Source organism: Nyctibius grandis, chromosome Z (genome assembly GCF_013368605.1).
Source record: "Nyctibius grandis isolate bNycGra1 chromosome Z, bNycGra1.pri, whole genome shotgun sequence".
In the NCBI taxonomy this organism is placed as follows: Eukaryota; Metazoa; Chordata; class Aves; order Nyctibiiformes; family Nyctibiidae; genus Nyctibius; species Nyctibius grandis.
The window spans coordinates 95,547,506-95,572,961 of record NC_090695.1 but is presented as its reverse complement, the minus strand read 5'-3'; the positions used below and the strand labels follow the sequence as shown (position 1 = coordinate 95,572,961).

General features: G+C 39.1%; 1 protein-coding gene across 1 annotated transcript in view; it reads right to left on the bottom strand.

Annotated features, from left to right (window-relative positions):
- Positions 1-25,456, bottom strand: part of SDK1 (sidekick cell adhesion molecule 1) — a 394,034-nt gene that overhangs the window by 134,972 nt on the left and 233,606 nt on the right. Inside the window, exons 6-13 of the mRNA XM_068422403.1 lie at positions 25,007-25,118; positions 23,880-24,070; positions 14,602-14,685; positions 8,393-8,587; positions 7,054-7,170; positions 6,623-6,790; positions 4,461-4,563; positions 3,149-3,325 (exon numbers count right to left, since the gene is read on the bottom strand). Coding sequence (XP_068278504.1) covers positions 3,149-3,325; positions 4,461-4,563; positions 6,623-6,790; positions 7,054-7,170; positions 8,393-8,587; positions 14,602-14,685; positions 23,880-24,070; positions 25,007-25,118 — 1,147 coding nt within the window. The remainder of the gene's footprint in view (positions 1-3,148; positions 3,326-4,460; positions 4,564-6,622; positions 6,791-7,053; positions 7,171-8,392; positions 8,588-14,601; positions 14,686-23,879; positions 24,071-25,006; positions 25,119-25,456) is intronic.

Sequence of the window (25,456 nt, the reverse complement as noted above, 5' to 3'; positions counted from 1 at the left end):
CTAGCAAGAAACATTACCTTTTCCCCCAAGCCTGTCTTCCAACAAGGGAAGACAAAGGAAGAAAAAGTTTTCTTTCCTTCTTTTCACAGATTAGAAAACCAGACCACTCAAGAGATTAAATAACTGAAGGTCACCCTGAAGGTCAATGGTTTTGAATTGAATCAGTTTGAATAGAAATCAGTAACAAACTTATTTGTGCCTTTGGAAATTTCTCTTGACATGCCTAGAGGTAAAGGAGGGACATGCTGGTTTCCTGGGGGAAAAAAAAGGTGGTGAGACAATTGAAGCTGTCAGACAAAGCTAGGTAGGCTACAGTATTATCTGTTGGAGACTGCTCCAGTCTGTAATTGGTTGAGAGGCCTCCTTTGAACATTTGTCTGACATTAGTGCTATTCAAGGCACTGAAGTGTAAGTGCTCATCGATGGGAATGTACATGCCCTGTTTGTTAATGTTCTGCACAAGAGAATTATCTCGGAGAATAGGGAATGTTATAGATCTGTCATTCCTATACGAGCTAGAATTCATTTTAAGCTTTACTTCAGACATTTCCTTTCCACACATTTTCTTCTTCATTTCACTTCTGTTGTATCATGTATCTCTATTTCTCACAGATTTGTGCTGCTGAGCCAAACGATAATGATGAAATCTGCAAAGGAATGCAATGTTTTTTGGCATTATTGCACTACCTGCAGCACTACCTTAAAATAAAATGTCACAATTCAACGTATGATTGAGTGACTTATCGGTTACTGAAGTCCTCTAAAAGAGTCAGTCTGATAGATTTCTTTAATTCCTCCAGAAATAGGCAATCAGCAACAGAACACAGGAGGAAGAGGAGATACGGGATTAAGAAGAAGAAATTCTTTACTGCGAAGAAATTCTTTACTCTGGGGGTGGTGAGACACTGGAACAGGTTGCCAGAGAAGCTGTGGCTGCCCCCTCCTCCCTGGCAGTGTTCAAGGCCAGGCTGCATAGGGCTTGGAGCAACCTGGTCTAGTGGAAAGGTGTCCCTGCCTGTGGCAGGGGGGTTGGAACTAGATGGGCTTTAAGGTCCCTTCCAACCCAAACCATTCTGTGATTCTGTAAGAGCCAGTGCATGGAGAGCCAGCCAACAGAACTGGAACAAGCTGGGGTGCAAGAAAGGCAGCCTCAGCAACGTACACGAGATGTGCCTCTCCCAGCTAACTTCTAGTCCGAGTTTTATGGAGTATAAAACTGTTCCTCCCTGGTCAACGGGGAACTGCACGTAAATACGCCTACTGTGCTGTGCTGGGTTGCATAGAGCATCTTTTGCTATTTAGGATTAAGAAATGGTCAGACTGCTGAAGTGTTTAGTGGATATTTATAGCTTTGCTTCAGAGTCCAGGTTTTAACATTCTTTTCAGCCTTTACTCCATAATTTTCTGCCCTCCATTCAAAAACTGCCTCAGAGAAAAGCAAGTATGGTTATATAGTAGCAATATATTTTGAATTGTCTTCTGCTCTTGGATTCAAACCAGCAGTAAAATGCACTCCAGGAGGAGAGCTGAGGAGTGCTTAATTAGAGAAAGAATGTATGACCGCTCTCTGAAAATGGGCATCTGATCTAGCCTTGGCACCGTCAGAATAATGCCATATCAAACAGCCCTCTGCATAGCAAATCTCGGAGGTGAACTCATTACACTGCCAACAGCAGAAGTTGCCATCTTCTCAGAGAGATCAGGTATGACCAGCAGAAACAGATGCAATTTTAGTTAAATTAAAGCATGTGGCATTACTCAAATAAATAATAAAAAAAAGTCTACATAAAACGTTACCTTCTTATTCATTTGACCTGCTCCACACATGAACCAAAACCACAGTTGTTGATTTTAGTGATAAAAATAAAACTGAAGTGCACTTCACCCCCGTGGAATGACAGAAATAGAAAATATGGAACCCCATAATGGCATTTTTATAATCCGTTTTCAGAACTGAACTGCACTTTAAACATTTTCTTATTTTTATCTTCAAAGAGCCTTAGGAATAAAGAAAGGCATACATAAAAATATTTTTCCCCTGAAAAACTATGTATAAAGAGAATGCAAGAGTAAGCAATGCCTGTCCAGGGACCAGCTATTCTGATATATGCTTAACAGAGAAAAAATACTAAAAGGAGGAAAACATTTTCTTATAACCTTGGCATCACAGCACAGCACCTGGGCTTTATGGGAAAGCCCTACAGCATGGGATGACAGAAGGATTCAGGTTGGAAGGGACCTCAGAAGGTCTCTGGTCCAATCTCCTGCTCAAAGCAGGGTCAGCCATGAGATCAGACCAGTTTATTCAGACTGGTCTTGAAAACTGGAGACAGTATTCCAGATGTAGCCTACTAAGTGTCAAATAAAAGGGGGTAATCATGTCCATCAATCTACTATGCTCATGTTAACACAGCCCAGGATGCTGTTAGCCTTTTCTGTTGCAAGGGCACACAGCTGGCTCATGTTCAGCTGCTGTCTACCAAGATCCCCAGGTTCTTTCCAGCAGAACTGCTACCAGACAGTCAGTGTCCAGGCTGCATTACTGCTAAAGGTTATTCCTCCCCAGATGCAGACATTGCATTTGTCTGTGTTGAATTTCATGAGGTTCCTGCTGGCCCACTTCTCAGCCTATCTAGGTCCCTCTGAATGGTGGTCCTGCCCTTGAGCATATCTCAACCGTCCCACACTCATTTTGTGCCACCTACAAACTTGATGAGCGTGCACTCCAACACCTCCTTCAGATCACTGATAACGATGCTGAACAGGACACGTCCAGTTAGATTCCCCTGGGGCAGTCCACTTGTTACTGGCTTCAGGTGGACTACAACCTCTTAATCGTATCCCTCGAGCTCAATCATCCAACCAGATGGACACGTACACATGGTGATTCAGAGAGATACAGTTACTTGGAAGTAACTTCCAAGGCTCCAGTTACTTGGAATTCCAAGCAGCATGGCAGCATGCAAAAGGGAGTACATCTCAAGGCAATTTAATTAGGAATAAGCCAGGCTTAATTTCCCCTAAAAAAAAAACCCCACACCAAGAATCAAACTTATAGACTCCCCTGATCTCCTAGAAAGAAATGCTAGAAAAATGCCCAAGGGTATCTGAAACCAAGCACAGCACAACTTCAAGATGGAATACTCACATCACTTCTAGTCGAGCCATTCTGGAGTCGTTTCCTCCAAAAGAAATGACCTCACAGGTATAGTCTCCAATGTCACCTGACCATGTCTGGCTGATGAGGAGGGTTCCATCTTTCTCTACTGTGATCCTGGCACTGCTGGATGGATTTATTACAACACTGTCCTTCTTCCAAACATACCTAGAGTAAGACAATGCTTTAGTTAATAATTACTCACAAGAAATTCAAAATAGGTTTATTTGAACTGTGCTGTAAGATATTAGCTTCTGTAATCACATGTTAAAATGACAGGCCCCTACAGTTACTTTCAGGAACAGTGCCTTTTACAAATTTTAGTTTTACATCAGTGATCAGAATAAGAAATGTAATTGCATCCAAGCTACTATGTATTTTATAAACAATACTTTATATTTTACATGGAAAAGGTGAAGTACTAGTTTCCAAGTCCTAAAGTCTACCTTTTCAGCATTTTAAATTAGAACATCATACTCTGAAGTTAATAGCTGAGGTGCTGGCCCATCTCTGCTAAGACTGTAATAACCTTAGACTACCATAATCAGCAACATCTTAAACTGCTGTGACAAGGTTAACTAGAGCTCATCTGTTAAAACACACACGTACCAAATTCCAGACACGTGTGTATTGCTCATGGTCTTACAACTAAGTATCTCTACATGAAATTTTTACACCTGTATTTCTCTTTCTGAAGTTCTTCCTGCAGTTTACTGTTCTAGCACCCTCCAAGTTGTTCCTTGCATTTTCTTTCATTTGCGTTGCTTTCAGATGACATGAATTTTCATGGTAAATTTATTTTAAAATGGTGAGCTTCCTCTAAATGATCTAGCGCAATTTTTAATAGTTCAGACAAATTTTGTTTTCCTTTACACAGTTAAAGCAGAATATAGCCCCTAGTTATTGAGTTGTTTCCAAGAACATGGGCATCTCTTGTGCTGCTTTCATACACCCCAGTGTAAACACTTCTGAAATCCTATTCCTTCTCTTTGGTTTTTACTCTCATTAAGTATCAGCTTCTGACAAGTTGGTTTTATTGATAGTGTATTAACCTTGACAGTAAAATCATGGAAGGCTATATTGAAGTCATGAAGTGGAACATAGTTCATTGTAAATAATACATAAGGCTGAAATGGAAGATGGGATTTATATGATTAATGATACAGCGTACAACCTTATAACACAGTAATCAGGGGTCTGACATTAAAATCTGGGGTCCTGAAACTTTTCACCTAATGCTATTCATATAGCTTATAAAATTAAGCTTGGATAAACCACACAAACAAGAACTAACACCACCAACCTGATTGAAATTCTAGGATCATGAGTCACTTCACATCGCAGAGTGGCTGTGGTGCCTTTGATCACAGTGCTATCCTCGGGAGGGTGAACAATGAAAGTGCGATCTGAAAGGAACACGAGCCATAGTTCAGGTGAAATTACAGCATTTTGACTTGGGTATTCACTCAGAGAGCAGGCAACTGAACATTTGTCATTCAAAGCAAGTAGGCCATTCCTCTTCAAGTCTTTGCTGTGAAGGCTCCCCTCCCTCTAATGTCATTGTGTCAAGAAGACGTGGTACGCTGTGGGATGCAGAGAAGTAAAAGCAGCAGAGGGCATGAGTCCGAGTCGCAGGGATCTGAGTAGGAAGAGCACTAAAGCTGTACTAACTCTCACTTCTCTTGTGGTAAGCATCTATGGCAACTCCCTAAAGTCAAAGGTAGCAAGTATGTTTGTAATGCTTTATGAATGAATCCAAACACACATTTAGTCAGGAAACAAGTCACACTGTTTGGAGCAGTGGAAACAAAAACAAAAAGAAAATCTGTGCAAAGAAGAATAGACTAGAAAAACATCCAGAAAGAGAAAACTTCAATGGCATCCTACAAGTCATCAAATGCAGGAAAGAGGTTGAAGAAGGAGAAGTTTCTGTTAGTCTGAATTTTCCATATAAGAAAGATATGCTGTTTACTCAAATGTTTCAAAACATCTCTATTCAAGCACCTCCTGGAGACTGAGAACACAATAATTGCTGTAACTACAGCAACCAGATCTGGTGTGAAAGATCTCTATTACGCCTAACACACAGTAGCAGCAGCAGATAGCATCAGCTGAAGCAGGTAGACAACTAGGATGAGTATAGAAGATATGTGGATAATATTAATCAGTCCCAAATCCCTACAGAGATAATCAGCGTCTACTGAGGTATCTTGTATGTGCACAAGAAGGAATCATCAGCAAAATCAAAAGCTAACTCTAATAGCATGGAATTTTTAGCATTACTCCTGATGTACTTACATATGCCTTCTAGCTTTATAATGGTGCTGTTGCTACACAAAGATCAGGTTATATCCACTTTCTTTTCCCCCTCCAGCGCAGTACAATGAACAGGAACTATCTTTAATGCATATAAGAACCATGCCTTTGAGAATTAATAGGAAGGATCTCCTTTACTTGATCCGTACACCTGGATATCATTCCATTTACAACATCCTGATATGTATACCGACTCTATAGTGTCAATAAGATATAAATATGATGGACATACGACACAAGTACATTACATTTAGCGTCAGTATTGTTTTCAGGTATTCCCAAATTCAAAAGGCAAAATGCTGATTTAACTGGCACAGTTTTGGGATTAACAAATGTCAAATATGCACCACACATCAGCAGCATAATCAGTACTTCAAGCCCAGGAAAGGAGAGAGGGCCACAACATTTCTGTATTTATCATCATCTTCATTGTTTTTAATTATTTTTAGTCTCAGCTCAGGGATCATTATTTTCTACCTTTAGCAGCAAAAAACACATTACACTTATATTTAACCCACTTAGGAGTAACACGGGTGAATCTGTTGGATCAGACTCTCTAGCCCAACAGAGGAAATAAGAAAAACAGAGATGAAGGGCAAATGGTGAAGGACAAAATCATTTCATGGGTTGCCCTGCGCCATGTCAATCTGTAGCGTGAGAGAGTAGCAGAAGTCTGCCGTACTTTGCATTGGCTTCCAACAGTGCCCAGGGCCAGAAAGAAATACAAAGGTGTGAGGAAAATCATTCTAACTGTAGCCACAGCCTTAGTAACAGCCTGGGCTGGTCTATACTGCCTGCAGACTCCTGGAGGCAGAAACCAACTGCAAATAGCTGAATCTACAAGCTAAAAGGTCTGATTTGCAATGCGAGATTCGCCAAGGCAAAACCTGAGTAAAATTGTAATTGTGATTGAAGCTCTATTTAAATACACTTCTTTTCACAAAATATAAAAGTTTATATGCATAATTTTACAAACAAAAAGCGTATTTGTGATAGGTTTCCTAAAATAGATACATTATTCCTATTAAATCATACAAGTATCTCTATTAACTCGAAAAGCATAATTACTTATGAAAATTTCCTGAGCATACAACAAAACCTGATTAATACTTGATTAAAGTTAGACTTTAAACAAAGCATTATCCTTACTCCACACTGTCAGCATCACAAAAGCATTCAGAGCTCCTTCAGAGTTGACTGCACAGCAAGTATAATTGCCGGCATCCTGAAGGAAAACGGGTGTTATCTGGAGCCCTCCAGATTCAAGAAGGATGAACCGAGGAATCTGAACGGAGCCACTGGCTAAGATCTGGTTTCCTGAAACACAGAGGGGGAAAAACAGCATGATTAGTGTCACATAGACTGCACGGATTAAGCAGTGCAATTCTCGCTCTTCCAAAAGGCTATTACAGCCTGTCCAGGCCACTGGCTCACAACAGCCCCCACAACAAACCCTCTGCTCACAGAACCATGGCAAAATGAAGATATATGCACTAAATGGATCTACAGAATCTCTATAATGGGAATGGACACGAAAACATGGATTACAGCTTGTCCACAACAACTTAATAACTGGCTACCTTTCTTCCATGAGATGGCAGGTTTTGGAGCCCCCGAAACTTCACAGGTCAGCACTGCGGTCATTCCCTCTGTGACAGTGGTATCCTCTGGAGGCTGTATAAACGCTGGTTTAATGTCTAGAATAAAAAATTTAAAAAACTCAATGCATCAGCTATGAGAAAGATCCTTTACCTATCATCATGGACTACTTTACATCCACTTTTATAGAGCTGATCATGGAGAAGGACATGACAATAATACATGAAAACCTTTCAGCAGTGACTGTAACCTTTCACTATTCATCTCCTAGGAATTGTCTAATTCAGTTTATTACCTACATGGAAAATAAAAATCTATCAGTGCTCGTACATGTACAAGTAAGATGGCTTATAGATAAAGGAAGATAAAGCTCAAAATGAGTGTTTGGGGGGAAGTTGAGAAATCTAGATAAACAAAACTATTTTCTTTCATCTTCATAACAGAGTTCTTTAAGAAGAAAAGCAACTTGAGAAAGGCATTAACTTTGAAACTTAAATGTCAGCCAAAAGAATTTAGAATCTGAGTCTCATCCAAGACATTTTCTAAGTTTCTTTCTCTCTTATTTTCCCCCAGCTGCATTTTATTACATTTTTTTCCTGCAGTTTCCTAGATATATATTGAACTGGGGCTGATCTGTTTTCTGAGGCCAGTATGGCCTTTTTCTGGTCAGTATGTGTAAACTGCTCTTGGGCTACAAATCAGCTTCCTGAAGAGGAGTTACAGTATTACAGAAATGCCTGTTAATAATCGCTTTTAAAAGAGACTACTAGGATTTGTAATTACTCTATAGAGAAGAGCGTTTTTCATTAACAGAACCATTTAATCAGACTTTTTGGCCAAAAAAAAAAGACATTTAACTTGAACTTTCTTTCTTTCTCCTACTAAATGTAGTTGTAGGCAAGAGACAGAGAAAATGATACCGTGCACAATCATGAAGCAGTAGCTCAAATTCAGTACAGAATTACATTAGAGTAGAACTAAATTATTTAAGTATTTATTATAAAATAAAGCTAAAAGTATTTAAAAATTAACCTTTGTTTTCTTTTTCAGTAAGTTCTCCTTTTGTTGCATGAAATAGGAGAGTTCACCTCCAGCCCCTAATAGCACAGGAAGTTTTTCTACAGGCTTCAGAAGGTTGTGTTCAGGCCACTGAGGGCATTTTGGGGTACCTTATGGCTAGGGCAGCTACACTTGTGAAAATCAAGGTTCTGGGAGTCAAACTAAACAAGTACAGAGCAGTGGAGAAATCTGATGGATGTAGGGTCACCTATAGAAATGACAAGAGAACTCATCAGTCTCAGATCATGGCTCCTTACTCACTAGTCACATCCAGGTAGGTGTACGTCTGTATCTCCCCAGCTTTATTACTAGCAAAACACTGGAAGATTCCAGCGTCCTCAGGCCGCAGCGTGTGGATCCGCAGCCCGCCACTCAGCAGTACTTTGTAGCGAGGGTTTTCCAGCTTGCTGAGGGGAACAGAGTCCTTATACCAGACCAGGGTGGGAATGGGAACACCTATAAAAGAAAGAAGAATTTCGCTATTAGTTCTCGCACAACACGTTTTAGGTAGTCAAAATACATGGCACTGTTATGGTCATATCCCTGGTTTCCCATCCTTCCCCACCAATTATTTATATTTTTACAAGCTGTTTTTGATAAATGGAGGCTGCATCTTACATTATCAATGGTAATAATACACTGCAGAACATGTGGGAATAAAACCAGCAAACAGTGAAAGGGGGAATGTTGAGAAAACATGTTATCAAATTACTTTCTTCACCCAATCATATTTCATGCTACTACAAAATAAGATTTACAGCAATTTCACGTTGAAAGTCAGAATCACGCTACTTAAACAGCAGCAGTGTGGCAATGCAGCAAGTCTGTAAGACTGCTCCATCCCAAATAAGATTCCAGCTGTAGCTAAGATGTCAAAATAAAAACGAAATGGCAAATTACATATAAAAAATGAAGTGCTCACATGGCTGTATTAGTGTCCTGATTTGGCAGCTTAGTTTGAGCTAATGTACAAACAGCATGTTGCCAACAATGGGATAGATTTAAATTATTATTTTTATTAATTCTCAAGCTTCATCTGTTATTTGAAAAATACAGACATTAGGAGAAACAAAAATCCTACCCTAGGTATGACTTACAGTCCCGTTTATTCCCATTTTCTTTCATGTGCATGTTCTACAAACCCTGACACAGTTATTTCATGTGTATTTTTGCTGCAGTCATATCCCAGTCAGCTGGGATGAAGTGGCTGTAAATTTAGTATATACAAACAGTGTACGATTCTCTTTTCTTTGAGAGACATCAGGGGCCTAGAACAGTCATACACAGATGTTCCCATCCCACTCCTCATATCAGACAACGTTTTATCTTTATAACCCAGAAATCCCTCACTGATCAAATACTGAGGGCCCGATGCAGGGATCTGAAGTGAAGCAGGTGGTTTATTATGTGATTGGATAATCACAGGATCACAAGGGTTTCAAGTGATTTCAGTTATCTCAGCCTCAAACATGACATTTTCATAATCGGTAGCTATTTTTCAACACACATCACTTAAAACCTCAGACCTTCACATTCCCTTGTAATAGGGTAAGGAACTGTGGACTTAAATTCATGGGTGAGTGAAATTTGCCCAAACAGAGAAAAGCAGGGTGTCATAGAAGCATTAAGGATGGGATGTCACCGATGAATTCAGCATCGGCAGACAAGGAATTTCACTGCAATGTTGGCAATGACTTAAGGTTCTCAGAGCGAAAGCACTACGGGAAGATCCATATTATCATCATTATAATTCTAAAAATCTCAAAGTTAAATACGACTGTATTAAACTTCCATTCATATCTTCTCTCAATGTACTTACTCTCTTTACACAGACAAAAGCTATATTAACTCCTGGAGAGAACGTACAAACAATGTATGGAACGATTGAAAAACAACATTCAACTGCTGCTGTTACTTTTATAAACACGTCTCATTTACTGCAATCACCTCTGATGCTTTTGGTCTGCTGATAAAATAAAATGTACTCATAATCTAGAAGGTAATCATCTCTGGAAGAAATCCACTATGTAGAGTGCATTGTCTGATAGAGAATAGACGAAGTGTGGTAGCTTGCAATAGGCATAATTTAAGTTTCATACAACAGCCCATATACAAAATTAGCATAAATTTCAATGTTCAGAATTCTCGGTGAGAGCGTTATTCATCTCTTGAAAATCCTCCTAGGCAAATACAAATTATCACTGAGTAATGAAGAAACAGATGATGCAAAATGGAATAGTTCTCCTGATGCTGAGAAGCCTGGAAATGATTTCAAGTTTAAATAATAGCAACTCCATTTTCCCACACATTAGACTTGATAGGCACCTAGGAAATAATGAAATCCTGCATTCAGTACACTCAAACCTTTAACACTGGTGTCATTCCATAAATCCTATTCTACTAACAGTATTAGCAAACCTTCTAATCCTATAATCACTGTGAGATACACCTTCCTGTCACCAACTCAGCTGACAAACAATATTACCATCTCTATTTTTCTACATTTTGGTTACAGATATCTTCCTCTACTCAAAGTTATGAGTCTGAATAATGGGATCTTATCTAAGCACTCTGATGCCTGCCAGCAGCATTCATTTGGGCTTTAGTGATCTTCCCACAGAGATTTGTCTTCCAAGTTGTACACATTTTCTTTTATAATTTTACTACCTCTTTGGCTATAAAAATGGTTAAAACCAGCTTCCTTTCTTCTCTCCCTCTCCTACCTCACAGACCTTCCTCTCCCCACATCCCCAAAGGAATTTTGCTTCTTTTCCTTTCTAAACACTTCTAGTGAAAAAATTGTGAACAGAAGAAAACACTTTAAAGCCCTTTTGGACTATACCTTTCCAAGCAGTATCAGTCCTACCTTACTGTTTGAGAGATTACAGAGTGGCCTAAAACACTAGTAATAATAAATAAAATAAGCTTATTTCTCAGCATGTATGCAGCACTATTCATTTTTCACAGACAAATTAATCTAGTGTTATGGAGGAGAAGGGAAGGCAGGAAACTGAGACTCTGGTTCTGGCTTTGCCACTGTCTCTGTAACCTTGGGCAAATAATTTATGGGATCTGAGCCTCAGTTTCCCCATCTGTGAAACAGGTGCTTGACTCTTTGCCACATTTAACTTGAGAACTTGGATAAAAGACTCAAAATATTCACTGTGTCATTTTTCTTGTTTATTTTGTACAGCCTTCTCTAGATCCCAGTGGGCTACTGGGGAATCCCAAAAGCATCTTTCTACCTACTTGTCCTAGCAGGTAGAACTAAAGTCCAATTAACTGCACTCCCTAGACACCACCACCACTGCCTGCAGCTCTAAACTTTCCATAAGCAAATAAGAAAAAGCGTTTAAAGGAAACCCACTGAAAATGCAGGCAGCATCAGCAACTGCTGAGATATACAGCAGAGCATGGTTACTGCGCAGTCTGATACACTGAAACTCCATTACAGGGAAGTATAAAGCTAGTCTGTGCAAGTTGCAATTTTATTTACAGTTAATCTCTGCTTATACTGTGAAATTAATGTGTCTCTCACACATTCAAAGTGCACCAAGACTTGGCAAATGGGCTTTGTGCACAGAACTTGATGGGGCTGGGGGAAATAAAATCTGTCTTCCTATTTGTAGCAAAGGTACAGGCCAGCTTTGCAGTTCCCCTATGCTTTATTCTAGCTCCTAGCTCGGAGCAGGGAGACAGCAACCTTCATTTACCCTCTTTTTAAACACCAGCAATTGCCAGATTTGTGTAATAATGGATCAAAACTCCTCTGTTACTGGTACCTGCCCCTTACAAGTCTGTGTTATAGATACTCAGCAAAATAATCCACATGAAGACAGGTTTCCATGCTCCTGCACCACATTCATCAGCAAATCAGATGTGCACCAGGAGAGTTCAGCAGAAATAAATTATTTTCTCTAGTCAGGGTTCCCATATCTCCAGTAACACCTCATCTACTGACAATGGTTATGAGTGCCCTATTAATCCCCTGGGGAGATGAACTGCTCAAAGGAAGAGTAGAAGCATGAGTTAGAAGTCAAGCTCTTCTGTCCCTGATTCCTCCAGGTTTTTTTTTTTTTTTTTTTTGTTTGTTTGTAATACATGAAAAATATTTCAGACAGCAGATAGTTTTTTTTTCAGTGACAGTAAGGTAGCCCAGAGATTCATCAAATAGTTGCGTAGGATTTAAACACTTTTCAAAAAAATCTCAGAATATTTTCTTAACTCAATTTCTCTAATGATGCAACATTTAGTTTTAATTCTGCTACTTGAAAAATCTTCTCCAATAAATAAAAGCTGAAATGTTTGTCATACCACACGCTGAAACAAAGTTGGTGGCACATGGCCAGAATAAATGTCTATTTAGTCACTTCTCCTTCCTTTGAATTTGCCTTCTTGAATGCTCAGGCACAAAATGCAAGAACAGCCCAAGGACAAAATGCTATTTCCACCTTCTCAGCTCCAGTAATCTGTGCTTTAGCTATTTCCTGAGCCAGAGGTTGCATACACACAGCTGTGTTTAATATGCCTTACTGGATTTTTCTTCCATAAATTTTGTTTGTTTTTCTAAATAATTTTTATTTCTGATCTTAACTATTGCCTGAACCAATGATCTCCACAGTTTATATTTTCGGAAAAAATACTGTCTTTCCTTTATTATACATCTCCAACCTGGAAGTTTAGCTGGGTGCCTCCTCTACCTCTTGCGCTAAAGCAATACAGAATCATCCTCTCCTACTCTCCTTCCCATATGGCACCCGCCCTTCAGTCATCTCTTTCACAAAGTGTTCCAGTCAATTTAATTTTTCACTATTCAAAAACCATGGTAGACCCCTAATTATACTATTCCTACTTTTTTGTATCTTTTCTAGTTTTTCTACATCCCTCTCTCCAATAGAGTGATTAGAATTGCGTGGAATACTTGAGACGGGGGTGCTGCCCAATGGATTCATAGTGGCATTCTCTTACTGTTTTCTTTATTCCTTTCTTCCCGGTACCCACCATTTTTAACCACAGCTTGGCACTGCACTGATTTTCAGAAGACATACCTGTTCTGCATAGTAATAGGTAATTTCATCTCTGTCAATAATTTAATCTGCCAGTTTATTGTCCAGTCACTTCAAATCATCAGAACCTTCTGCGATTCTTTTGCGGTCAGTTTTAATGTTGACTTTAATGTTGACTCAAATTATCTTGAATAATTTTATATGATCAGCAAATATTATCATCTTACTATTCACTCTCTTTTCCAGGGCATTTATGAGCATGTTGAACAGCACAGGTTCCAGCAGAGATTCCCGGGGAACTCCACTGACTGCAGGTCCTGATGTGTTTTGTTTAAAAAGCTATTAATTAACAAGACCTTGTCTCTTACAACCTGTAGCTTCATTTCTATAAGTGTTTTGGTAAGAGACCTCATCAAGGGCTTCTGAAATTCTAAATCAGCTGAGGCACCCTTACACACATGCTCGCTTATCACATTAACATATTTGCAAAGCTTTTCTCTAGAAAAGCAGTATTGACTCTTTCCGACACAGAGCATAAGAAAATGCTTCAGTCATAGTGGATATAATATAATCACGCAATAAAGAATATCCTTATTGGCTCTGATCTGGAGAAAGAACCCATCCAAACAAGCTGTTAGTTAGGTTTGGGTCTTTTTTTTAATCAAGGTTGTGTACTTTTCACCTAAGGATCTCATGGGATTTTTATGTGCATTGCTTGTTAAACTCAGCATCAGGGAAAACGAGACAACAAAAAGTTCAGTCGCTTTCCAGAGTCATGTAGCGATTTGGTGACATAGACAAACCTGCTCTGATCACAAGACTATGATGCCTCCTATCTTTCTAGAGTGCTAAAATAGGTAGTGCTTCTAATTCTCTGGAACTAAATCTTAAAAACCATTTTGGTTTAGGTGGAATTATAAACATTTGAAGCCTTTTATGTTATTAAAGCACCTGCCAATTAAAAACTGCTTGTAATAGACCTCCTGCAGAATTCTTAATACACTTAAATGTCAGAGTTACTGACATTCCCATTCAGTATAAAAGTTCTGTAATTGTTAGAAAAAAGGACATTGGAATTGTTGAAAATACTGACTGTTTGCATTGCAAATGATGGGTTCCAAAGACATACTTTCACCTCAGCTAATTTTCTGGCTCAAGACACTAATGTCTGTTATACAGCAACAGCTATGAAGCAAAGGCAGGCTACCAGAAAGGTGCAGGAGTTGCCCTGCCCAAGAGACAAACATGAACGTGCTGGCATTACTCATCTCTAAACTAAACTAAGCTACAAGGACTGCCCAGTTTTCCAAGGACAAAGTGCATCCCTCTACCTTGTACATGGATCTGTGATAGCTAGCAATAATGCAGAGGCCTCAAAACATTAACTGTTGATATAAGATGTTTTCTGCAGTACAGGATATACATGCATCTTTCATCCGAGTTCGAACACGTCTGCACACTCACCCATCGCTTGGCACAGGACATCCACGTCTTTCTCCACTTCAGCCAACATCACGCGCTCAGGCTCAGCCGTAAAATATGGTGGTTCTTTAGAAGGGGGAAAAGAAAACAAGTAAACAAACAAAGCCACAGCAAAGTGAAAAACAGATGTTGATTTAAAGATATTCATCATGTAATCTCTCCACACACATTGCATTTAATACAGTGCATTACAGACAGACTAGCTTGTCTAAGTTTGTCTCTATTTGGAGGTGCTTTTTTTGATAGTAAAACCATCATAGAAATGCCAACAATTTTTTTGCTATGCTGAGTATGAATTCTAAAGAGCCAAGTCAATGTAAGGTAAGATTTAGGGGTTTGCACTGCAAATTAATACTCAGAGCAGCGGCTACTTTTCATTTTATAGGTCTGAATTATGGAACATTTTAATTCTTCGTTCAGAAGGGCCCTCCCAAGAGGTTTATAAAGGTTTATATTTACAACATAGTATTTTATAGGATAGTTTGCTTCAGTATCTAAACTAAATTCCACCTCATGAAAGCATGAAGCATGTCAAGTAAAGTGCCATAACATGTCAGAGGACCAACATCAGAGGATAAGGGCAGCATAATTAAAAAAAATTCTTCTCAACTGTTTTATTTCTTGAAAGCAAACAGATTTAATGCTTTAATTGAAGTTATAGTAATAATCATGGAAATCCATACTTTATCATTAGGACTAAAGAAAAGATATTAGACATTTAATTAAACAAAGACAAGATTCCAGAAATTGTAGAGTATGCTGTCATGTAACTCTTTCTTCTATGCAGCATAAAATTGAAGAGCATCATGTCAAAGTCCCACAGGCATTAAGGTTGCAGTAATTATCATGGTAACTAAAAACTGTCATAGTCTGTTCAATGCAATTATCATCCGAGTACTGTTTTTAGAAGCATTTTATTTGATTATAACCAGAGTTCTACTGCAGCGTAGACAAACTCACTGGTAAGTTTTAGAAACTACAGACAAGACAATATAAGTAGCTTATGAGAACAAGTTACCTGTATTTTCATTTTAAGGAAATCAAGTATGTTGGAAAAAATGTAGTAAGCTACAACAAGATCCAAGGTCATCTGATCTGACCTTCTCTTAAATCTTCTCACTAGCCATGTCTGAAAACCAGACGTGCAATTTGTATTATTGATAGGACATTAGTATTTCCATAAATAAAAACAAAATCACATGATTTTATCCTGCAAAATCTTATTTCTCCTGCTACCACCTGTAGTATAGCAAGTGTTGCTATCATTTCCCAGGGATGACGTGACGTGCCAGCAGGGACACATCTCGAAGCACCTGATTAGAACGTAAAACCCCCTTTCCCAGCACTCCTTCCCCCTAACTACAATAAAATACTTGCTTGAGTGTACAGAACTGGGGTCTTATTTGAGCACCAATGGATATTACAATTCTGTATTCATTCCAAATAAAGTCAATCAATACTAGTCTTCAAAATCCTGTGCAGAGGAGGAGGTGAAGTTGCAAAATAGCCTGGAATACTCATTTACACAGCAAAACCAATAAAACAAGCTATTTGATTTATTATATTCTAATAATATACATGTGTTAACATTATTGATCCTCACTGCCTAAATATAAAGCTATTCATAAACATGCATAATAAGTTGTGATTTATTGCATATGATCTCATGCGTTAATCTAAACAACAAATTGAAAAGCCGAACGTTTAATTGAAATTCACTGATGGCACACTGTGTTTGACATGTTTGATCAACTAAGTTGCTGAGTCCTCTGCAATTCATCTAAGTCCCTGTTTTAACTCTGAGTACACTCTTTCTTCTCATGCCATCCTCCAAGCCTTGTCTCATGTTTTCCTTGTGCTCTACTTTCCAGAATTTTATCTTTCTAATTTCCAAACTTTTATCATAGTGTCCTTACTTACCTACGTATCTGTCTGTGGACACACAGGTAAGAGCCCTTCTGCCCATCTCTCAAAATAAAATTTGAATCTTTTGTTCTATGGCAATTTAATTTCATTGTGAGAGAAGGAAAAGGGGAAAGGTGGCCAAAGCAGCACAGAACCAAGACAGTATCCAGACGCATACGCCCACATCCAGACACTCACTTCTAACTTTAGGCTGCTTCTATGGATGTCTCTTCAGTCAGTGAGGTTCCAGTGTATTTTCCTCCTTTTAGGGAATTCCTGACTGCACATCTTCCACCCTCCCTTTTATAAGGCACTCTGACCTTAACGGGCCAATTTCTAAACTTGGCAAACTTCAGCTGCCAGCTCTTGAGCTTTCTCCTAGATCAGCAACATATTCACACACCAGTGATAAATTTGCAGATTTATCTTCAACTTGGGCCTGCAGTCCTGCTGCAAAGCACTTAATGCAACCTCAAAGATGCTAGTGGTTCCATGACCACTGCTTTTGTACTACCATTGCATACGGTTTCTGCAGTTACATTTGGCATATTTATACAGTCTGCTTTCCCAGTGCCTCTCCCAAAATCCTATCCTACAAGCTGTGCTCCTTCCTTTAAATCCCATACAGGCTGTTATGCCACCCTCGAAGAAACTTAAGAGATGCTTAGGTGAGCAGGTATCAATGAATTACCTGACAAGGAACTTGAAGTCAGTGACAACCATCACTTAGCAAATTGGACTGTGATGTTACAAAAGGAAGATTCACATCAGCTTTTTTTTGAAAGCAGGAGGAAGAAACAGGAACAGATAAGACAGAAAAAGAGCAGGAGCAGCAGAAAGATGCAATCTAAAGGCCACAGGCAACTCCTAGAGGACTTTCAGGGTGTAGGTGTGCCAACAGATATGATTTCCAGTCTTCATCAAGCCCAGACCCACCTTTTTCCTTACACTAAAGCCTGCTGAACTCAATTCTCACAGCCATTCCAGCAGCTGGAAGCCCTGCCAAATGCTACAATTGACATAGAGGGGTCGAGAGGCTGAGACAACAACTGAGGGGTTGCCTCTGACCCATCTGACCCCACAGAGGGGTCAGATCTTATTCTTGCATGATAAGCACAGATATAGAAAGCCTTCTAGAAGCAACTCTACAATTTACTGATTGTTAACTACCTGCTTCTGGTGCCTGGAGTTAGAGATAAGCCTGGATAGGAAGACAAGAATAATTCATCAGGGAATTCTGGAAGATCTAGAATACCACACGGACAACAGTGCTGTGGCATCCCAACTCTAAATTGCATGTAAAAACACATGCAAAACTAGTCTTGGTGATTTAAACTATGACAGAATCACAGCAATATTGGTGTAGGTACACTCTTAGGGGTTTGAGGGAAATGAAACAGTGATTTCCATACAAGCTGTGCTGCTTTTCCACATGCATGTGTCTTACGCTAGGAACATGGATGGTCAAAAGGTTCTTTGCAGTGAGGGTCTACGGCTTCTACAGAACTCAGGCTGCAGAAGAAATAGTCCTAGTTACAGCTGCCAGACAACCACAATCTAGGCTCCCAGCTTTTCAGATGAGTCAGATGTATCACCTGCACATCAGGTGTGGGTCTGAGGGCCTGTAGGCCCAGCATAAATTGCAAGTGAAAAATTCAGGGTATCTCAGTTTGGGTGCTATACTCTGCGCAGTGAATAACTATCAGAAAGAGGCCATAACAATGCAGCAATATATATAGGGGTCAGATGGCATTCTGAAGGGGCATTCTGTCTGTCTGTATACATGACTACACTGCATATTTATAAGGCTTGTTTTGAATCACACAGTATGAATTTGAACATTTATTGTTGTAGGCAACAGTCATGTGGTGAAATTTGTGTGGTGAAATTACAGTGTCTTCCAAACTTTATAACATGCCAGACACAAGCCCCCAGACATAGCAATTTCTAGGAATTACAGTAGTCTGTTGGTATCAGGTCAAACATTTAATTTCTTTTGAAATTATAGAATCACAATAGTTAAAATAGGAAAGGACCCATTACACCGAGTTCACCCTGCTGGCAATGCAATGTAATGAGAGGGGTCACAGCTCATATTAGACTGAAAGAAAGAGATACTGTATTGTTCGGATATTGTATTGGTGTTTGACTGATCTTAACTAAAAGGTCAAGAACAAGCAAAGGGGAAAATGAATATTTGAATATAAATGCATGCTTTTAATAGTTGAGGGTTTCAGGGTTTTTTTGCACTACAGACATCATTGAAAAGATAGCCTCTCTCCAAAGCCCTTGGGAGCCTGCAAAATTTGTTACTGTTCTAACTTCCCACACACAGAGTTACATGGTCACTGATTTTAACATTCAAAAGATAACAGTCAGCATCCATCACATACCCTTCAAGCTGCATTGGAGATATGTGACCTAATCCTAAATACACACATGAAAGTCAGAAAGAACAGAGAAAGCCCCAGGGGCTCCTCCAAAGCTCAAATTCCTTCATCACTCAGGAATTCGGGCCTGTATATTTAAGAGGAAAATTAAGCCTTAAACATGGAAGCCTTTCTCTAGCATTACCATCAACTAATTTATTTGGTGAATATCCTGTTGTCTCTGCTTAGCCCGCACCCAGGACTAAACAATAACCTGTTGTTCTATCACCCAATGTCCCTTCCCCAACCAAGAAAGGGAATTGGGAAAAGGAGGGAGACTTGTGGGTTAAAATTTAAACAGATTTCATAAAATAAGGAAATCAATATCAATGCTAATACAAAAGACACAAAATTATACTTAGCTCACAGGGTGGTGGCAAGTCTCTCCAGGGATGGCAATTGTTGAGGAGAAAAAGAAAGAGAGAGTGGAGAAGAGAGCAGAGCAAAGAGCCCTACCCATCCCCAGCAAGTTTTCCCATTTATAGTGAACCTGACATTAATTTTATAGAATACACCTGTGGGCCAGCCTGGGGCAGCTGCCCTGGCTTTCACTGCTAATGGCCTTGATCACCACCCCACAGCTGGCCACAAACTGAAACAAAATGGAACAGAAAAGTGATTCTATTAATTTTAAACCCGCAAAACCAGGACACCTGTAAAAAAAGGGGAACTGGAAACTTGAGAGTCCCTTGTAGGTACAAAGTCTGCAACTCCAGACAGTAGATCAGACTCTCCACACTGGGAGAGAAACCACACTGTGTATGCAGGTATAACAGGTTCCTTGAAGCAGGATTTTTCTTTGCATGAATACCAGGTTAAAACAGAAAGAGATGAAAAGGTACTCTTAGTTTCTTGCTACTACTACTACTGCAAGCTGCAGTCTGTGTGTTCTAAAACCTTCTAACAGCACAGGGAACACATCTCCTGTTTGCAGAACTGAAAGAAGGGGAAACTTCTCCTCAATGTCAGCAACAGAATTGCACTTCCCAGAAGTCCCATTACTTCACTGTGGTCCAGGTCCTGCGTGCGTTTAGGGCTAAGGCGACATGTCTGTGACCATCTCAAGAACCTCTGAGGCTTGCCAAATCAAAAATTGTCAACATTTCTCTGCTTTGAGCCCAAAATGAAGTTTAGGTAAGTCCAAAGACATTTTATATTATAGTTTTCCTGAAAATTCTTATTCTTTTCTTATGCACAGTACATGAATGCAGTCATCATGGTCTTTTTCTTAAGCATACGAACACAATCATCATGAAAATATTCTTTCTTCTGCTTTCAAGACATCGTTTATAGTGATTCAAAGTGTCTAAGCTAGAGCCGCGAGAGCTATTGTTTCCAGAGATCTGAGCACAAGGTATTGAGGTGGCTAGCTACAGAGGAAAATAACTTCTATTCTGGCAGTTATATACACATTCAATGCAAATTCATGAACAGTGGCAATGTGCAAAGAAGGCCCTTCTGCTTCTTGACACTCCTGGAGAAGTACAGTGAAGGAGTAATAGCCCTATAGCTCACCTCAGAGCCTAGTCAGGTGGGCCCCTCCATACTAACATTTTAGTTTTTCTGATGTGTTCCTGAATCCCACGATCCCATGAAGCTGTACCCTTTGTACCTGATGGGAACCAGGGTAGCCTTTAAGAGAGAGACAGACCTACAATACTCCCTTATTGTACTATTTTCAGAAAGAAATCTATCCAGCTGGGATGTAAAAATTCTCCCTTGGAAACACCAAGATGAGAATAATACGGCTATTAGTGTAGTTTTTTGGGCACAAAACTGCTCCAAAAAGAAGGGAAGCCCTCTACTGTGATTCTGCTTTCTTCCATCCTATTCCTTTGGACAGGCCAACAGGGCTTCAACACTCTGTTCCGTACAACACCTCGCCATACGAGGCCATCCTTTCTAATTGTTTTTCTCCTCACTTTGTTCAGATTTTACTTTCTGACTGCATCTAATTTAAAGAGCAGTACGGATTTCATGTAGTGGAAGGGTTTCATTCCTCATTTTCTTAAGCTCCTAAAATTCGTAATTTCCCATAAAACAATCACTTAAAAAATGACTATTGCAATTTGTCGCTAACAGAACTTGCAGAACTGGAGCGAAAGAATTTAAGACTAGCTCAGTTTTCAAATTGGTTTGTTCATGAGAAGACTCCTTAAATTACTTAATCTTCAAACTGTTAGTGATAAAACAAATGTGCTCTTATCTAATCTGCAACAAATCTCCCAAACTGTTACTCTGCCAACTCAGGAACATGCTACCCTTTAAAAATTTATAACAACTGCAGCTAATAAAACCAAGGTTTGGAACCACCTCAGTTTATCTTTGCTGGAACAATATGAAGATGTCAGAAAGCTCTTTGCCACATTCAGAAGAAAACTGCAGCACAGCACAAGACTAGAGGATTTTCTTCTTGCTTATGCAGTACTACTTTATTAGAGATTCAGATTTTTCAAATATTGTTGTGATTTTAATTTACAAACCAAGATGTACTCTCAGAAATATTCAGAAAAAAACTGCGGAGATAATATTGTAGGTCACAAATAATAATTTGAACTGAGTACATGCCTTTGTACTAAGTTCCACTGCCTTCAAATAAAGCTCTTGCCACCATCTGAGCCCACACTCAAATTGTGTGACTTCCCTTAGCTGGGAGAGGCAAGGACTGATGTATTTGTAAAAAAAGCTTTGATTAAGTCAATATTTGTGATATCTTTGATACATCTTTTTATCACTACCCCTATCTACCAGTTAATGGCAAAATGTTTTTCTCTATCAATCCACAAAAGCTCTTATTACCATACTATTAAGGGTCTGTATTTGATTTATCCCAATCATTTTGAAAACAAACCTCTTCTCTTAGCACAATTTCCATTTTCTGTTAGTCAAGACCCCTTATTAAGTCCACACTGTGTTATTCTCCCAAGAAGTACAGCTCATTATCAAGTCACTATCAACATGTACACACTACAAATATTTTATGCATGCAAGTGGACAAGCATACTTCATTCTCTGTAAGTACTACTCCAATAGACTATGAGGGATACACTGCAAAAATCCTTAGATTTGAATCCTGTCTGCACTTTCCTCCTAGAACCCATCCCTTGACTAATTAAATGATGGCCAGATCCATCCAAGAATTCTAAGGCTGAATATAAGTTATGCATTAACTACTAATCCTTTGATTTGGCTTCCTGTTTAGAATTAGAGAACCATCCTCCAGCTCAAGAAACTCATAAATAAAGAAATCTATCAGGCTTTGCTGACACATTGAGTAAACATCTGCAACTGAAGTGTCTTGTTCCATCAGAAGGAAATAAAAGTAATTGGTAACCAATTTGTTTCTGCTTTCTTTCATCTGCTTGTTCTTATCTACAGGCCTTTTCATAACTGCATTCCCTGACAGCCCCCTAAAACTGGATAAGAAATAAATAAAACATTTAAAAATAAGACAGCAGATAAGCTACTAAAGAACGGCAGCACTGCTAGTTTAATATGATTCCCCAATGATAGTTTCTCAGTTTTATTGTAACTGTATTTAAAAATTTTTACATTAACTGAGAGGCTGCTTTAAGGATTGCATTAGGCTGGATCTGACAGCATAGCAGCAAAATTAATCTAGCTACAAGAAAATCTTCTGAATACGGAAGAGTTTAAACAAAAAAAAAACATAAATAAGTGAAATCTGTCTCTACTCCTTAAACGGAAGGGAAGCCACGAGGTAATATTTCTAAGAAACAGAGTACAAAGAAAAAGACTGGAACCAAACTTCATCCAGTAGGTAATAAATATAATAAGAGACACAGTGCTACAAATGAACCTGGAATAGAGCTTTGTAGAGAGAAGAGCTGTTTTCTCATTTAGCATGAACTACTATAAATTGCTTCAGTAGAACAGAGACCATACAGCAGCCTTTAAAATTGTATTTTCAGAAGGCTAAAAGAGTATAGAGAATTGCGTGCTGAGTTCCTGCTGCAATGCACTGAAGAAATGCATGTGCATGAATTCTGATCATCGCTGAGACTTGTATCATTGCCAGAGCAATAACCACTCCAGGACACTTGCACAGTTATTACTGGGTTTGTTACATAAAAACTAGGCTTTACACAATCAGCTCTGGCTTAAAACATCTAAATGTCTCTGTTCTAAAACATCTCTTTTATTCTAAAAGTCCTAAAGAACTCTATGCTATGTGCAGTGTGCTAATTTGCGTTATCTTGGGATATGACATGCACAGTAACTACCATTTCCAAATGACAACCTCCTTGTGACAGCAAAACTCCAGCACAGAGGTGATGGTGGAAACAGGCAGTGAAAGGGCACCAGTGGTCCTTTAAAAATATTAAGCCCAAAGTTTCCCTTGGAGTCAAAGGTCTAGCACGTAGCACCGATTTTAACGGTATTTTCTTCTCCCTTTTGTTACCTCAGTAACGATGTCTGCCTGCCTGTGCACTCAGGAAGGTCCTTGGGCCCCCCACTGGCACTCGCAACAGACAACGCACAGAAGTGCTCCTAAAAGGCTTCTTTCAGGAATACAGGCACTTGACATACTAAAACTAGACGTAAGCAAGTTGGGAGTTAATCAGGATTTAATGCATCTAAAAGCCAAGACATGGAAGCTGCCCAATAAGGATTTTACTACTGTATTTCCCCGAATTCTGATTAAATGTATAGTTTTACAGAAGATTCAGAATCACAGCAGTGTTTAGGGGAAAAAAAAAAAAAAATCTATTTGATTAATTTAAATTCATGGGGAAGAACAGCTGAATTAATTTGGAAGATAACCCTCCTTCACCTCCTTTGTTCTGCTCTCTGAGGAAAGGTTCAAATGTAAGGTCAATGAAATATTAAAATATCAATTTTATTTCCTATTATACCGCAGTCCAGAGCCTGTTTTACTAAAAAACACATTGCCTTGAGACTTACCCATTATAGAAAGGAAGGCTTTTGCTCTTGCTGGTTCCTCTGTGCTGTCTCTCAGGTTCGCTTCACAGAAGTACATCCCCACATCAGCAGAGATTGGGTTGGTGATAGTGAGTCGTCGCCCAAAACTGCTAATGCCTCTGGTTATTTTTACTCCATTTCTCTTCCAGGTCATGATTAGTTTCTCAAGAGGTCTGACGAGGTTAAAAAAAAAAAAAAAAAACCAAAATAAAAATACAACAATAAAACATATATATTGCAGAATAATCTTGTCTGCAGTTATATATAGATTATAAAACTTCTCCAAGTCTTCCTCTAACCCTGACACTCACTATTAAGAAGTAAATGCATATATAACTTATACACATCAAGACTACAGACTACTCAAGTGGCATTATGCAAGTACAGCTAATTGATACAGCGATAGAACTTAAGTGCTAATAATTTGATTTCTCTAAGCAAAAAGAGTAAATACTGCTGTGGGAACCAGCTGCATGGGAAACACTTTCATTATAACTCAATTACCAAAATAATATTAACCATATCAAGAACATCTCTGCCCTCAGAGGGGAAAGTGAATCAGTTGGTCTTCTTATCATCCGAAGACCTCAACTACTTTCTTCCACTGGAATTCAACGCTATTCAAGGCCAACCAGACAGAAACACAGGAGCAATGCTGGGAACTCTATATTATGGTGCATTGTGAACAGTTGAGCAATAATCACTGTAAAATTAGAGCATCTGTAATAAATTATTTCATAGGAGATCCTTGCTAATTATTTACCAGGAAACACACACTGTTCAACAATATCACCTTTCATGTCAACAGGCAATACAGGTGCAATATTATTGACCCTTAACATAACTTTTTCCTTAAGATAATGTCCGCTGATTGAACAACACTGTTCCTTACTGGGCAAGTAACAGGTGGGAGAGTAACTCTGCCTACATCCTTATTTGGCCAGGAAAATCAGAATGTTTAATTGAGCAATGTCGGACATTAAGTCACTTTGAAGAGCAAGCACTCTGCTTCAATCATTGAAATAATAAAAAAAAACCCACAACTTCCCATGTCCTCCTCAGTGCATTGAAATTAGTTCCTTACAAGCCCACTGTGGCTTTTACAATACCTTGCATTTGCCACACACTCCAGCGTGATTTCGCTGCTCCCTGCTACAACGCTGGTATTCTGTGGAGGGATGACAATGACGGGAGCCACTGTGTCAGACGGGTCCATGGCACCTGCACGGGCAGAACGAAACCTTGTGAAGACTCCGTACATCTGCAAACAGCAAGGACTGACACGTCCCAGGCAAAGGATCTCATCAAGCGACACAGCTGCAAATTTCACTCTTCAACCTCACCATGGATTTTAATCTCCTCATTAAGGGGAAATCTTCAGCATGACCATTTTCAATGACTTTCATTATACTGTACAAACACACTGTTTCAATATACCCAGCTTGGTATCACTCAAAACATAACTCCCAAGAACTACTCCCAGATGGAGTGCAGGGGCCATTCCCAAATAGAGAGCAAATAAATTAAGCATCTAAAGGTTTTCTATTGTTGAGCACTTT